General features: G+C 59.3%; 1 protein-coding gene across 1 annotated transcript; it reads left to right on the top strand.

Moving 5' to 3' along the window:
- Positions 1 to 7,364: 7,364 nt before the first annotated feature.
- On the top strand, positions 7,365 to 8,361 carry HES3 (hes family bHLH transcription factor 3). Its single transcript, XM_045546283.1, has 3 exons — positions 7,365 to 7,445; positions 7,537 to 7,618; positions 7,991 to 8,361. Exons 1-3 carry the CDS (start codon positions 7,365 to 7,367, stop codon positions 8,359 to 8,361), a joined length of 534 nt encoding a protein of 177 aa, XP_045402239.1.
- The last annotated feature ends 3,078 nt before the right edge of the window (positions 8,362 to 11,439 follow it).

Raw genomic sequence — 11,439 nt, 5'->3', positions numbered from 1 at the left:
TGATTTAAATATAAGCCAGAATGATTTAACAGCGATTATCTCTAAGTGGTAGAACTCTGGGCAGTTTTTATTGTCTTTATATGTTTTTGTGTGTCCTACACTGCCTACAGTGAACGTATATTGCTTTCGTATTCAGAAATCGTTCTTTGCTTCTTCAAAGGGTAGATGCTGTCAGCTGGGGAGCTCAAAGGGCTGTGCTGGAGGACAAGGCCAGTGTGCAAACAACGGAAACAGCCAGTCAGGGTGGGAGTGAGGCAGGAGCCAAAATAAGGATAGGGAGCAGACAGGGACCCCAGGGGGAAGGCCTTGGGTGGGAGGCATTAAGGGAGGGAAGGGCTGGAGCTGGGTCTTGGGGGCCCTCAGGGACAGACAGCCCGCCTGCCACTGGAAATGAGATCTAGGAGGGAGGGAGGGCATGACGTTTGAAAGGCACAGAGGCAGGAGGGATGGGGGACAGGCCTCAGGGGAGGCTGGTGCCCAGAGTGGTGGTCAGCGAGCGCTGCATCCGAGCCCCCACCTCTCCACTCTCCCTGTCCGCAGCCCTGGTGTCTGATAAGCTGGGTGGGGAGCCGGGGCTGGAATCTCAGGCCCCAACACTCTGCCACCTAGCTTTGTGACCTTCGGCACATCAATTATGTGAGCCTCGGTTTCTTGTAAAATGGGAATCCTGGTTTCTCTGGCAGGAGTTGATATTTGTTCTGTAAATCCCAGCGCCATGTTTACATGGTGCTCAGGAGGCATTTGCTAAACTTGGTTGATGGGAATTGAAAAGAGATCTAATGTTTTAAAAATGAAAGTTGCTCAGTTGCAGTGCCACGTGGGAAGGAGGCTTGGGTGTTAATGTTCCTGGGGCTGAGCGCTGGAGGGCCTGCGACTGCCCCCCAGGTCTTCTTGTCTCCCCCAGACTGGGTACCTCTCCCTCTGCACCTGGACGCCTCAGGGCCACCAGAGGGCGCGCATCGCACCTTCGCTGTAAAGAGTGAGCTGGGTCCTGGGGCAGAAACCGCTGGGCCTGGGAAGCTCCTGCGCTAGCCCTGGGCATTTGTTGTCTGCACTGTTACCACCCTGATTTATCCTCAGGGACTGTTGCCATTCTGGGGGCGTAGAGTGACATGTAACCGGACTGGAGAACCTGAGCAACACTCCCTCCTGTGCCCACCACCTACCCTTAGACCCTACATCTTCATCAGCCTTTTCTTGGAGGAGGTAGAAAGAAAGGGGAGACGGTCCCCTCTCAGATGGGGCCAGACTCTAGGGAAGGAGACCTTTTAGAAGTCACTGGAGTTGCTGAATCTGTCAGGGCCCCGAGTTCACAGAGCAGTGATGGAGGAGAAAGGAAAGTAGGCAGATCTGTGCACACACGGCGTATACCGGGCAAACAAAGTAGTGACACAAGGGGAGATGCACAGAGATAGACAGAAGCACACACACAGACCCCCACACAGAGACTGCTTTCCCGCCAGAGGGGAGAGCAATCTGGTCAACAAGCCCACCGTGCACCCAGTTCTCCAGGCTTGGGGGATGACGAACCTATAAGAAATATAAGAAAAATAGAGAAAACCACTCATCCCTGGGATGCCCGGCTTGCCTTTTCTTGTAAATAAGCATTTGAAAGTATTATGTTCTAGGAGCTTGGCAGCAAACACAAAGGGAGCCCTTTCTCATGCAAGAAGGCCCTTGGGCAACCTTCCCCCTTCTCTCCCCCATCCTGCCATCCACCCACAGGCCGAGGCGGCTGTCCTTCCTGGGAGCAGGTGGGGATCCCTCTTGTTTTGTTTTATTTTTTTAGTCTTGCTACTTTATTTTTAAAAATTTAAATAGATTTAGGGGATACCAGTGGGTTTTTTGCTACATGATGGAGTTGCATAGTGGAGATGTCTAGGTTTTGATAACCTGTCACCTGAATAGTATACATTGTACCCAATAGGTAATTTTTCATCCCATAGGCCCCCTCTTGCTTTAGGTAGCCCCGACAAGCACTGTCATAGAACCCCAAATTCAGACTCGTGTAGCTGACGTGCAGCTAAAATCAAACACTATGACACTGGTGCTTGGAGATAGAAGAAGGTTTATTTTATTTGATTTGGCCAGGCTGAGATGAAACTAAGCTTCTTTTTTTTTTTTTTTTTTTTTTTTGAGACAGAGTCTCACTCTATTGCCCAGGCTAGAGTGCCGTGGCGTCAGCCTAGCTCACAGCAACCTCAAACTTCTGGGCTCAAGCGATCCTCCTGCCTCAGCCTCCCGAGTAGCTGGGACTACAGGCATGTGCCACCATGCCTGGCTAGTTTTTTTCTATGTATTTTTAGCTGTCCAGATCATTTCTTTCTATTTTTAGTAGAGACAAGGTCTCACTCTTGCTTAGGCTGGTCTTGAACTCCTGACCTCAAGCGATCCTCCAGCCTTGGCCTCCCAGAGTGCTAGGATTACAGGCATGAGCCACCGCACCCGGCCTGAGCTTCCTTTTCTTAAACAAGGTTGCCTTATTGAGCAAGAGAGAATGTAGGAAGGGGGCATGGTCCGGAGCACGCAAGAGACAGGGGCATGGATGGTGAGAGGTGCTCTTGTCTCTCATGGCCAGATAAACAAGCGCTTCAACCCACACACTAGCTTCCCAGGATGGAAAGTTTGTTCCTGTCCTAAGTATTGTCTAAGCCTGAAACCAAGTAAGAAAGTCTAGGAACCCCACCCCTCCTAGCTCCTCAATGATGGGTCCCAGGTTGGTTGTTCCTAGAGGGCCACTCTCCTGCAGCTCCCAGTCCCTCACAGGCATCGCCCTGTCCACTGTCCACGTGGCGGCTGGAAAGACAGCAGGGAAGGCCCTGTCCAGTGCTGCTGCTGCTCTCTCCAGGAGGGAACCCTGGTCTTCGAAAAGTTTTCTTTCCCCTCCTCTGCCCATTCCAGGCTGGAGGAATGAAAGCTCCCTCTCTAGTCTGGAAATGGGTAAATGATGCGTAATTTACGAGCACATCAGCCCTGAGTGCATAAGTCATGTGTGCACAAAGGGGCCGGGTAAATATTTAAAGATTAGAGCTAGCTGGGGAGAAACACAAAAGGCTGGGACAATGAGGGTCTCTCTGAATTCACTCTTCCTGAGCTGGGCCAGCCCGGTCAGCGTTGATGCACTCACCGGAGTCCCAGCCTTTGTCCCTTGAAGGGCCCTTGGCTGCCCAGCTATTCGAAGTCCCAACACAGCTGAAGAGAGTTAAACAATCGCAGCCTCTCCAACCCCATCTGGAGACAATTGGCTGAGTCATTTCAGAGCTTTTGCTGTGTCCCCATAGTTAATTACATGGAGCAATCACTTCATTCCACTTTGAAATGCATCTGCAGAGGAGAACAGCTATCTTCCTCCAGTTACCCACTCCCACAGTAACCTGCAAAGTCCTCACCAGTTAGCACTGGTTTAAATGCCCCAAAGGGCAAAAAGGAAGGGACTCCCACCCAGGGCTAGAGGCGGCACAGAGCTATCTTTTGGGATGAGCAGGGGGACATCTTGTGGGCTCTTCTCCTGGGCCCTGCAACCACCCTACTTTGTTTCCAGACCAGACACAATGTTCTTTCTTTTGCCAAAGTCAAGAAAACCAAATGGAGGAGAGGGCAAAGGCACAGGCTACTTTTTGCCTTAAATTCTCCAGCATGAGAAAGGAGGGGCCTTGAGCAGCTTTGGAGGGCCTGAGAGCCCTCAGGAGTTACAAAAAAATGTTTTTTTCCTTGAATGAACAGAGGGGGGCCTGGGTCTCCCCAGCACTCCTCCTGGACCTGTGCTCCTTTCCAGGCTGCCTTGGGGACCCCAGATGCTAAAGATGGAAAGGGAGTCAGTGGCCTACATCCCAGCTTGCGTAAGCCCCGCTTCTAAGTTGGTCCATGCCCTTCCTGGCAGTTCAGGAGCACTTTGTCCTGCATGTCCCCAGAGAGGACAGGGTGAACCCGCTGCTGCACTCCCCTCCACCTCTGAAAAGCCTCCCCAGTTGCTGTGAACCCCTTCAGAGCCCGTCCTGCCTGAAGGTGTGCTAGGATGCCCAGATGCAGGACTTACAGAGTAGGGGGCTGGGGTGGAGGATGGAACTGGAGACTTCAGCCTGGGTTTCTGGGAAGGGTCTCCGTAGAGACTCATGGCTGTCCTTTCCAATGATCTAGCCAGATGCGAACCCTGATAGCTTTAGCTTAGTTGAGGAAACGGGCTTCCAGAAGGAGCTCGAATTGGTGGTAAAGTGGGGATGGCAGGGAGGAAGCTGTCTCAGAGCTCTGGGGAAACAGAAGGATGGAAATCGCACCGAGATCCCTTCCGGCCTTGATCCTGCGCTATCCTCAGCAGTTTAAGGCCAGGAAACCGCCAAAGTGGCTGTTTGTGGTGGAGCCACGCGGCTTGGGGGGCACAAAGTAATGGGGACCATTCCAGGTGGGGAGACCCCTGACCGAGGACTGGCCGCAGGGGAGCGGGCACTACAGGCGGTGCAGGGGTGGTAGGTGTGGGGCGCAGCGGAGGCGGAGGCCCATTAAGTGGGCCCGGGCGGAGCGTGACGGCTGAGAATTCCACCCCGGCCGCCGGGCGGGCCTCGTTTTCCGCAGCCAAAGCAGAACATTGCGAATTAGCACATTTTGCGGTCAATTTTCCACTGCTTAAGAAACACTAAGCCACACACGTGAGCGGCCCCACCCAGTACGACGGGGATCCCCGGGGCACAGGCTTGGGAGGGGTGGCAGCCCTGGGAGCGGCGGGTGCCAGGGTGCGGCCAGGGCCGCCGGGAGGCCCCTTTATGGTGGACTGAACCCTAGAGAAGGGGCGGGCCGGGCGCCCCGCTGCGGCCGCGAGAACTGCGGCGAGGGCCATTGGTTTGCTAATGCGCCCGAGTTGAAAAGCCCGGGCTGCGGTTTATGGGGAGGGATTGTAATTAGAGGACAAATTGCCCCGCTGCTGGCGCAGCTAGAGAACGCGGGGGTTGGGGGTACCCGCTGGGGCGAGGCGCGCGCCCAGCCTTAGTGCAGATGTGCAGCAGCTGGAAGCCCCCGCGCGGCGGGGCGCCCGGAGTTTGGCCCCGAGGGGGCGGGAGCGGGCGCCGTTTTGTGGGGCCGGCACAATGCCCTTAACACTTGGCTGCCCCCTTTGTGCCCGGCCGCGCCGCCCGCTAGCCCAGCGGCGCCTTTGTACCGCGCCGCCACCGCCCCAAGCCCAGAGCGGGAGGCCTCCCCCGCCCGGCTGGCCCTGGCGCTTCAAAGCTGCCCGGCGCGTGCCAGCGCTCGGCGCAGGGCCTCGGACCTGCCGCCCGCCTCCGACCCGAATCGGCCCAGATCTGGCCCGCGGGCCCTGCGGCCGGGTAGAGAGAGAGCCCCAGAGCTGCAGTTGCTCTGCCTCGGCTTGAAAGGAGAAGGGCGGGGCGCGATTCTCCGCGCTGCTTGGCGCCTGGAAACGCGGCTGCCCTGGCGACGTCCATCCATACCCCCGGCGGGGGCGCGCGGGGTGAGGGGGGAAGGTGCTCAGGCTCCGTGGAACTGGGGAGCCCACCTGCGACAGAGCAATTTCCCCTCCCCCCCACGCTGAGGCCTTGCAGTGGCCAATTTGTCCATTCCTCTGCCACAGGCCTCCTGAACTGCAGAACTTTTGCAACGTCTCTGCCCGGCTCACAAGCGTTGTTCACAACCCCATTTTACAAACCCCAAAACTTAGGCTATGTGCTGGGCGCAGTGGCTCAGGCCTGTAATCCTAGCACTCTGGGAGGCAGAGGCCGAGGTGGGAGGATCGCTTGAGGTCAGGAGCTAGAGATCAGCCTGAGCAAGAGTGAGACCCCTTCTCTACTAAAAAATTAAATAGAAAAATTAGCGGGGTGTGGTGGCGCGCGTCTGCAGTCCCAGCTAGTCCGGAGGCTGAGGCGGGATGGTCACTTGAGTCCAGGAGTTTGAGGTTGTAGTGAGCTATGATGATGCCACTGCACTCTACTCAGGACGACAAGGTGAGACTCTGTCAAAAAATAAATGAATAAATAAATAAATAAAACTAAGGCTATGAGAGCCCAGTAAAGGGAGGTGTCTGAGTTTGAACCCAGGGACTTATCTGGAGGTCAGCCTTCCTGTCAGTCAGGAAGCTACCAGAGACCAGCTTCCTGGGGACCAAGGAGAGTACTGCACCATAGCGCTGCTGTGGGGCCTAGCTGCCCTGGGGCAGCCCCAGGTACCTCCTCCACCGGGCTCCCTCAGCCTCCCACAGCCTGAGCAATGGATTGGGGTATGGGCCCTGGGCCTCCTACAGCAGGCTGGAGCTCTCCCAGGAAGAGCAGTGGTCTTCCCCACCCCACCGCCCAGTGGGACTGAGAGAAGGCCCAAGGGAGTCCCAGTCCTTCCCCATTGGGGAAAGGGTCCACCTGAGTTGCCCAGCCTGGCAGCTCAGGGCTGGGGGTCAGGGAGAGATGGTCTGCCTCACTCCACTTCCTTCAAAGTTGGAAGACTCGAGGTTGAGTCCCAAACAGTGTCAGCGCACACTGAGTCCAGGCTGACTTTGGCCAGGAGCACTCCCAGTCCCAAGGCCCCAGCAAGGATGAGGCCAGCTTTGGCCTGTAGGCAGGCTGCATGCTTTAATGGGACACATGTCGCATCATGGCCCCCAGGGGCTCGACCTGCACCCGGCTTTGAGTGGCCACAGGCAGAAAATTGCTGCATTGTCCCAACATTAGGGCGACTAATGCAGCGTCGCGGGCGGCCAGAGCGTGAAGAGCACAGAATGGCTCGCTGGTGAGCGCTCTAGGGCTCAGCATCTTCATCAGTCCCAAGGAGGCCCCAGCCCTGTCATAGTCATTAGAGCAGCCCACAGCCGGCAGGGCCCACGGACCTCCCCCAGTGGGCAATTCCCAGAATGCTCAGAGACACAGGGCAGTAAGGACTTGGCAAGTGGGCTAAGAGGTGTGGACAGGACAGAAGTGGAGGAGGTGGGCTTGTGAGTGGTCCTGAGCTGGGAAGTGGTGGGGGCCAGAGAGATAAAGAAAAGACAGAGAAAGGGGAGAGGGTGTCCCTAGGGAAGAAGGAGGGGTCCTGAAGGAAAGAGAAAGCCTGGGCTAGGGGAGGTGGGGAGTTTCTTGTTCATCCCCTTCTGTCTCCTCCTCCTCGGGGTTTCTGGAGTCCGGAGGGCCTCATTGACATGTAAACGAGGGTCCCCAATAAAGGCGGCACTGACTGCTCCTTGCGCATAAAGAGCAACATGGGCACGGAACCCGCCACCCGGGGCAGCCTTGGCGTCCCCGCCGGCAGCTTCCGCAAGGTCTGGGGTCCTGAGGGGCGCAGGGTGGGCGCCCTTCTCCGGCCGGCGTCGGGGCAGGGCGGGTGGGCAGCGGTCCCATTCTCTAAAGGCCGCTCATCCGCAGATCTCCAAGCCGCTGATGGAGAAGAAGCGACGCGCACGCATTAACGTGTCGCTGGAGCAGCTGAAGTCGCTGCTGGAGAAACACTACTCGCATCAGGTGAGGGGAGAGGGCAAAAGTGACGCGACCCCCAACCTCACTCCCTCCACCTCGGGCTGCCCGCCTAAGAGCCTTTTCCATGGATCCGCAGATCCGGAAGCGCAAGTTGGAGAAGGCTGACATCCTGGAGCTGAGCGTCAAGTACATGAAAAGCCTTCAGAACTCCTTGCAAGGTAGAGGAGGACGGCCCAGAGGGGGCGGGAGAGGATTTGGGGTGTGTGGGTGGGCTCAGAACCATGGCTAGGACAAGGCCAGATAAAAGGGATGGGTGAAGAGGAAAGCTGGGGCAGCTGGGTGAGGAGGGGGCCCCAGATCGCTGGGGGCAGGGGGAGGCGGAGCAAGGCCTGGCTGGCTGTGGGCGGAGGTCCGGACGGCGGGGGGAGACGTTCTGGTCGCTCCCCGTCCTCTCTCTTCTCTCCCCTTCCTCAATACACTTCCTCCCCCCTTCTCTCTTTCCCTCCACACTTCTGCTCTCCTCTCCTCTCTTCTATTCTCCTCTTCCCCCCTCTACTCCCGGTTTCTGCCGTCCGCTCCCCTCCCCGCAGGGCTCTGGCAGGTGCCCAGCGGAGCCGAGTATCCATTGGGCTTCCGCAGCTGCCTGCCCGGCATGAGCCAGCTCCTTCGGCGCGGAGAAGAGGGCGGCGGCCCGCGCTGCCCTCTGGTGCCGCAGCGCGCGGGTGGCAGCACCACGGACAGCGCCAGCCCCGGCCTGGAGGCGCCCGCGCTGTGCGGCCCCTGCGCCTCCGCTGTCTGGGCTCCTGCTCCGGCCACCGGCGGCCCGCGGTCCCAACCACCCCGGCTCCTCTTCCCCGGAGGTCTCCCCAACTCGCCCGCCAGCGTCGCAGCGCCGCCGCCAGCGTCGCGCCGCCGCGCCGAGAGCCCGGGGCCAGGACTGCGCGTGTGGCGGCCGTGGTGAGGCCCGGACGTGGCCTCGGACTCAGGGGGGTCCCCATCTGGCCTAGGGACACAGAGCCTATCTTGAGCATGCCCACGGTGACTTCCGGGACCCCTCAATCGCCCGTTCTGGTCCCGGGGCGGGAGTGGCCTGGAGAGCGCTGCGCACGCGCGAACGCAGGGAAATACGCGGAGCTACACGCATACCGGATCTGCTCGTCCGGGCAAAATCCATCACCACTCCAGTCCCACCTACCCAGGCTGGATCCGCTCGCTCCTCCTCCCCCCCTCTAGTGGGGCTGGGAGGGGGTGTCCAGGGCTGCGCCCCTTTCCCAGGGGCCCCCGGCGGGCAGCCCGCCCCGCCCCCGCCCAGCGGCCGCCAGTCGGTGGGAAGGTAGCAGTCGGCTGCGGCGCAGAGCGGACCCCTCGCAGCGAGGAGAATCGCTGCCCCGCCCCGGCCCATTCAGCGGACCGCGGGCGCCCAGTTCCCACAGCCACAAAGCACGCCGGGCCCCGCCCTGCCGGCGAGGGCCCCCAAGCCCACCCCCACCCGGGACCCTCTCGGCTTCCACCGACCCCTACCCCCTCCACCAGCGGCGCGGCACCCACCGCTGGCGCAGTCCCCAAGGCCCGCCCCTCAGAAGCCCCGCCCACGCCACATGCAAGCCCCGCCCCCGCAGGCGTCGAGCGCGGCCCACGCCTACCGACCCGGACGCCCCGCCCCTGACAGGGACCCGTTGTGGGTTGCGCTTCCTTGAGGGCAGAGAACACGAACCTGGGCGCTTCTCTGAGAGGTACGGGGTCAGCTCGGCGGAGACCTGGGCCCACACTCCGGGCAGGTCCCCACGGAGCCCGCGCCCCCGGACCTCCAAGGCCGCGGAAGAGCCCAAACCCTCCCCAGCCCTCGGAGCGCTCTGCGCCGGTTTATTGGCCCGCAAATGAGGTCCTTGCTGCGCTGGGCTTTGGCGTCGAGACGCCCGAATCAGATTTTCTTCCCGTGGCTCCCGGCCCGGGAGTCCGGGCCCATGAGGGGCAGTCTGGGGGTGGGGTCAGGGATCCCAGCACGTCCTCCCACCAGCTTGTAACTCGGAATAAAGACGGCGAGAATCCGTGAGCAGGGTATCCAGAGGGCACGACGGTTCTCATTATCCCACGATGCCTACCTACATGCATCGTTTCGAACCACGAATACCAACTTTGTGCAGGAGCACTTCTCGCCCTGCCGGTGCCCCGCGTTACGCACGTCCTGGCCCGATCTCGGGGAGAAAGACCCTCAGTGCATCGGCAGCGCCCCCCCAGCCCACCCACTGGGCTCGCGGGAACAGAGCGGGGATCCTGCTCTGACCGTCCCGGGGTGGCTTCTCCGGTCTCCGCTTTGGCTGTGCTAGCTGGGAGCAGAAGGGAGGGCGGTGGCTGGGCGAATCCTTCCGCGCCCACCAGGCGGCGGCCTTGCACCGCCGACCCAGAGGCACAGCCTCAGACTTTCAGCCGGCCCGCGGGAGGGACGGGGGTGGTGGGCACAACAGATCCCCCACGTCTCAGACTGGACTCCGACTGCCTTGCCCTGCTCGTTCTCCTGGTCAAGTTCACAGTGACTGGCAGCCTCAGACGCCATCCCTGGGGCAGGGGTTGTCACCTGCATTAATAGGGCCTTTCCTCCGGATGGCAGGCTTTGGGTCCCCGCCCACACACACACACACCGCTTCGGCCGGTTGCTGCTCTAGGTCCTTCTCGCTGACTGCCTAGGTGGGACCCAAGCGTTTGCTTGGAGAAACAGGGTAACTCCAACTCAAAGTAACGGTGGACAAGCAGGAGAATTCAGGTTCCAGAGGAAGAGACATTTAGGGGCAGCTGGCTAGCCCTGGTGTTAGCCTAGAGAAGGGTTTTCTATGAAAACAGCCTCAAAATGCCAGGTGCAAATCATAAGGAAGTTTTTATTGGGTCCTGTACAGAAGAAATGCTCAGTTGTCAAAAAACTACAAAGGGATCCTGGCTTCTGGGGCTGGGTGGTATGAAGACAGAGCTCCCTCCCCGGTAAGCCCAGGGCCAAGCTCCTTGCAAATGCAGCAAACGGGCCTGGAGGCTGGGCACGTGTGGGAAAGCCCTGGCCCCAGGTCTTCCGCTTGGGGTCCTCTCCTTTATTTTTGTAGAAACTCCAGGAATGGAGCAAGTATTGCCATTGGATATGAAACACACAGAGCAAAAACTCAAGGGGACAAATGGACAAATGCCCCTAAAATGGAGGAGACAGTGGCTAGTTGGTGACCTCTGCCTCCACGTGACATGTCGATCCTTGAAGGCACAGCAGCATTGCCCAGAAGTGGCCCCTTTCATGTCCATGGCTGCAGTCCCCTGCCTTGCTCACCTGTGGCCAACTCATCCCCCAGTTACACCACACACAAGGACCGGAGGGCCCTCTGAGGCAGAGACAGAGTTAGACAGCCTCCTCCCACCAGCCTCTTCCAGGGCTGGGACCCTGTCCAGAGGGTGAGGAGATGGGCTTGGCCACCTGAAGGGCAGAGGGAATAGGGCACAGGCTGGCTCTGTGCTGGCCTTGGACACTGCTCCAGGTCTTTACATTGAGGGGCCACTGCACAGAAGCAGGGCCTGCAGGAGATAGCCTCTGCATTGGCCCCTGTCCTGCCAGCTCAAGGTCACAGCTGGCCCTGGGCCTCTCTCTAGCCTAGGAAGACCCAGAGCCTACGGTAAAGCTCAGGCCTGCAGAGGGTCTGCCTAGGAAGGAGAGCAAAAACAGCCCTGTCCCTGGGAGAGAGGACCCCTTGCCAAGTCCTTGAACCCAGAGCCTGGAAAGCTGCTAAGCCAGGATCCCTTCCTGGCAAGGTGGGGGAGGTGAGGTTGGGGATGGTCACCAGGACAAGGAAGTCCAGGCCCCTCTGCTCTAGTCCTCTCCACCATGTACCTACAGCTTTCATGGAGGGGGTCAGAGAGGTGGCTGATGTGGTGGGGACAGGCAATGACGGCAAAGTGATGAGAGTGGGGTTGAAAATGGTGGTGGAGGTGGCTGTGGTGCCAATACAAGTGTTGTGCTTAGCTGGGGTGGAGTGTGAGTTCCCAAGGGAACAACGGGTACAGAGAGAGG

Source organism: Lemur catta, chromosome 3 (genome assembly GCF_020740605.2).
Source record: "Lemur catta isolate mLemCat1 chromosome 3, mLemCat1.pri, whole genome shotgun sequence".
Classification (NCBI taxonomy): domain Eukaryota; kingdom Metazoa; phylum Chordata; class Mammalia; order Primates; family Lemuridae; genus Lemur; species Lemur catta.
Note: the sequence above shows the minus strand (reverse complement) of the source record. Positions and strands in the feature narration are given on the sequence as shown.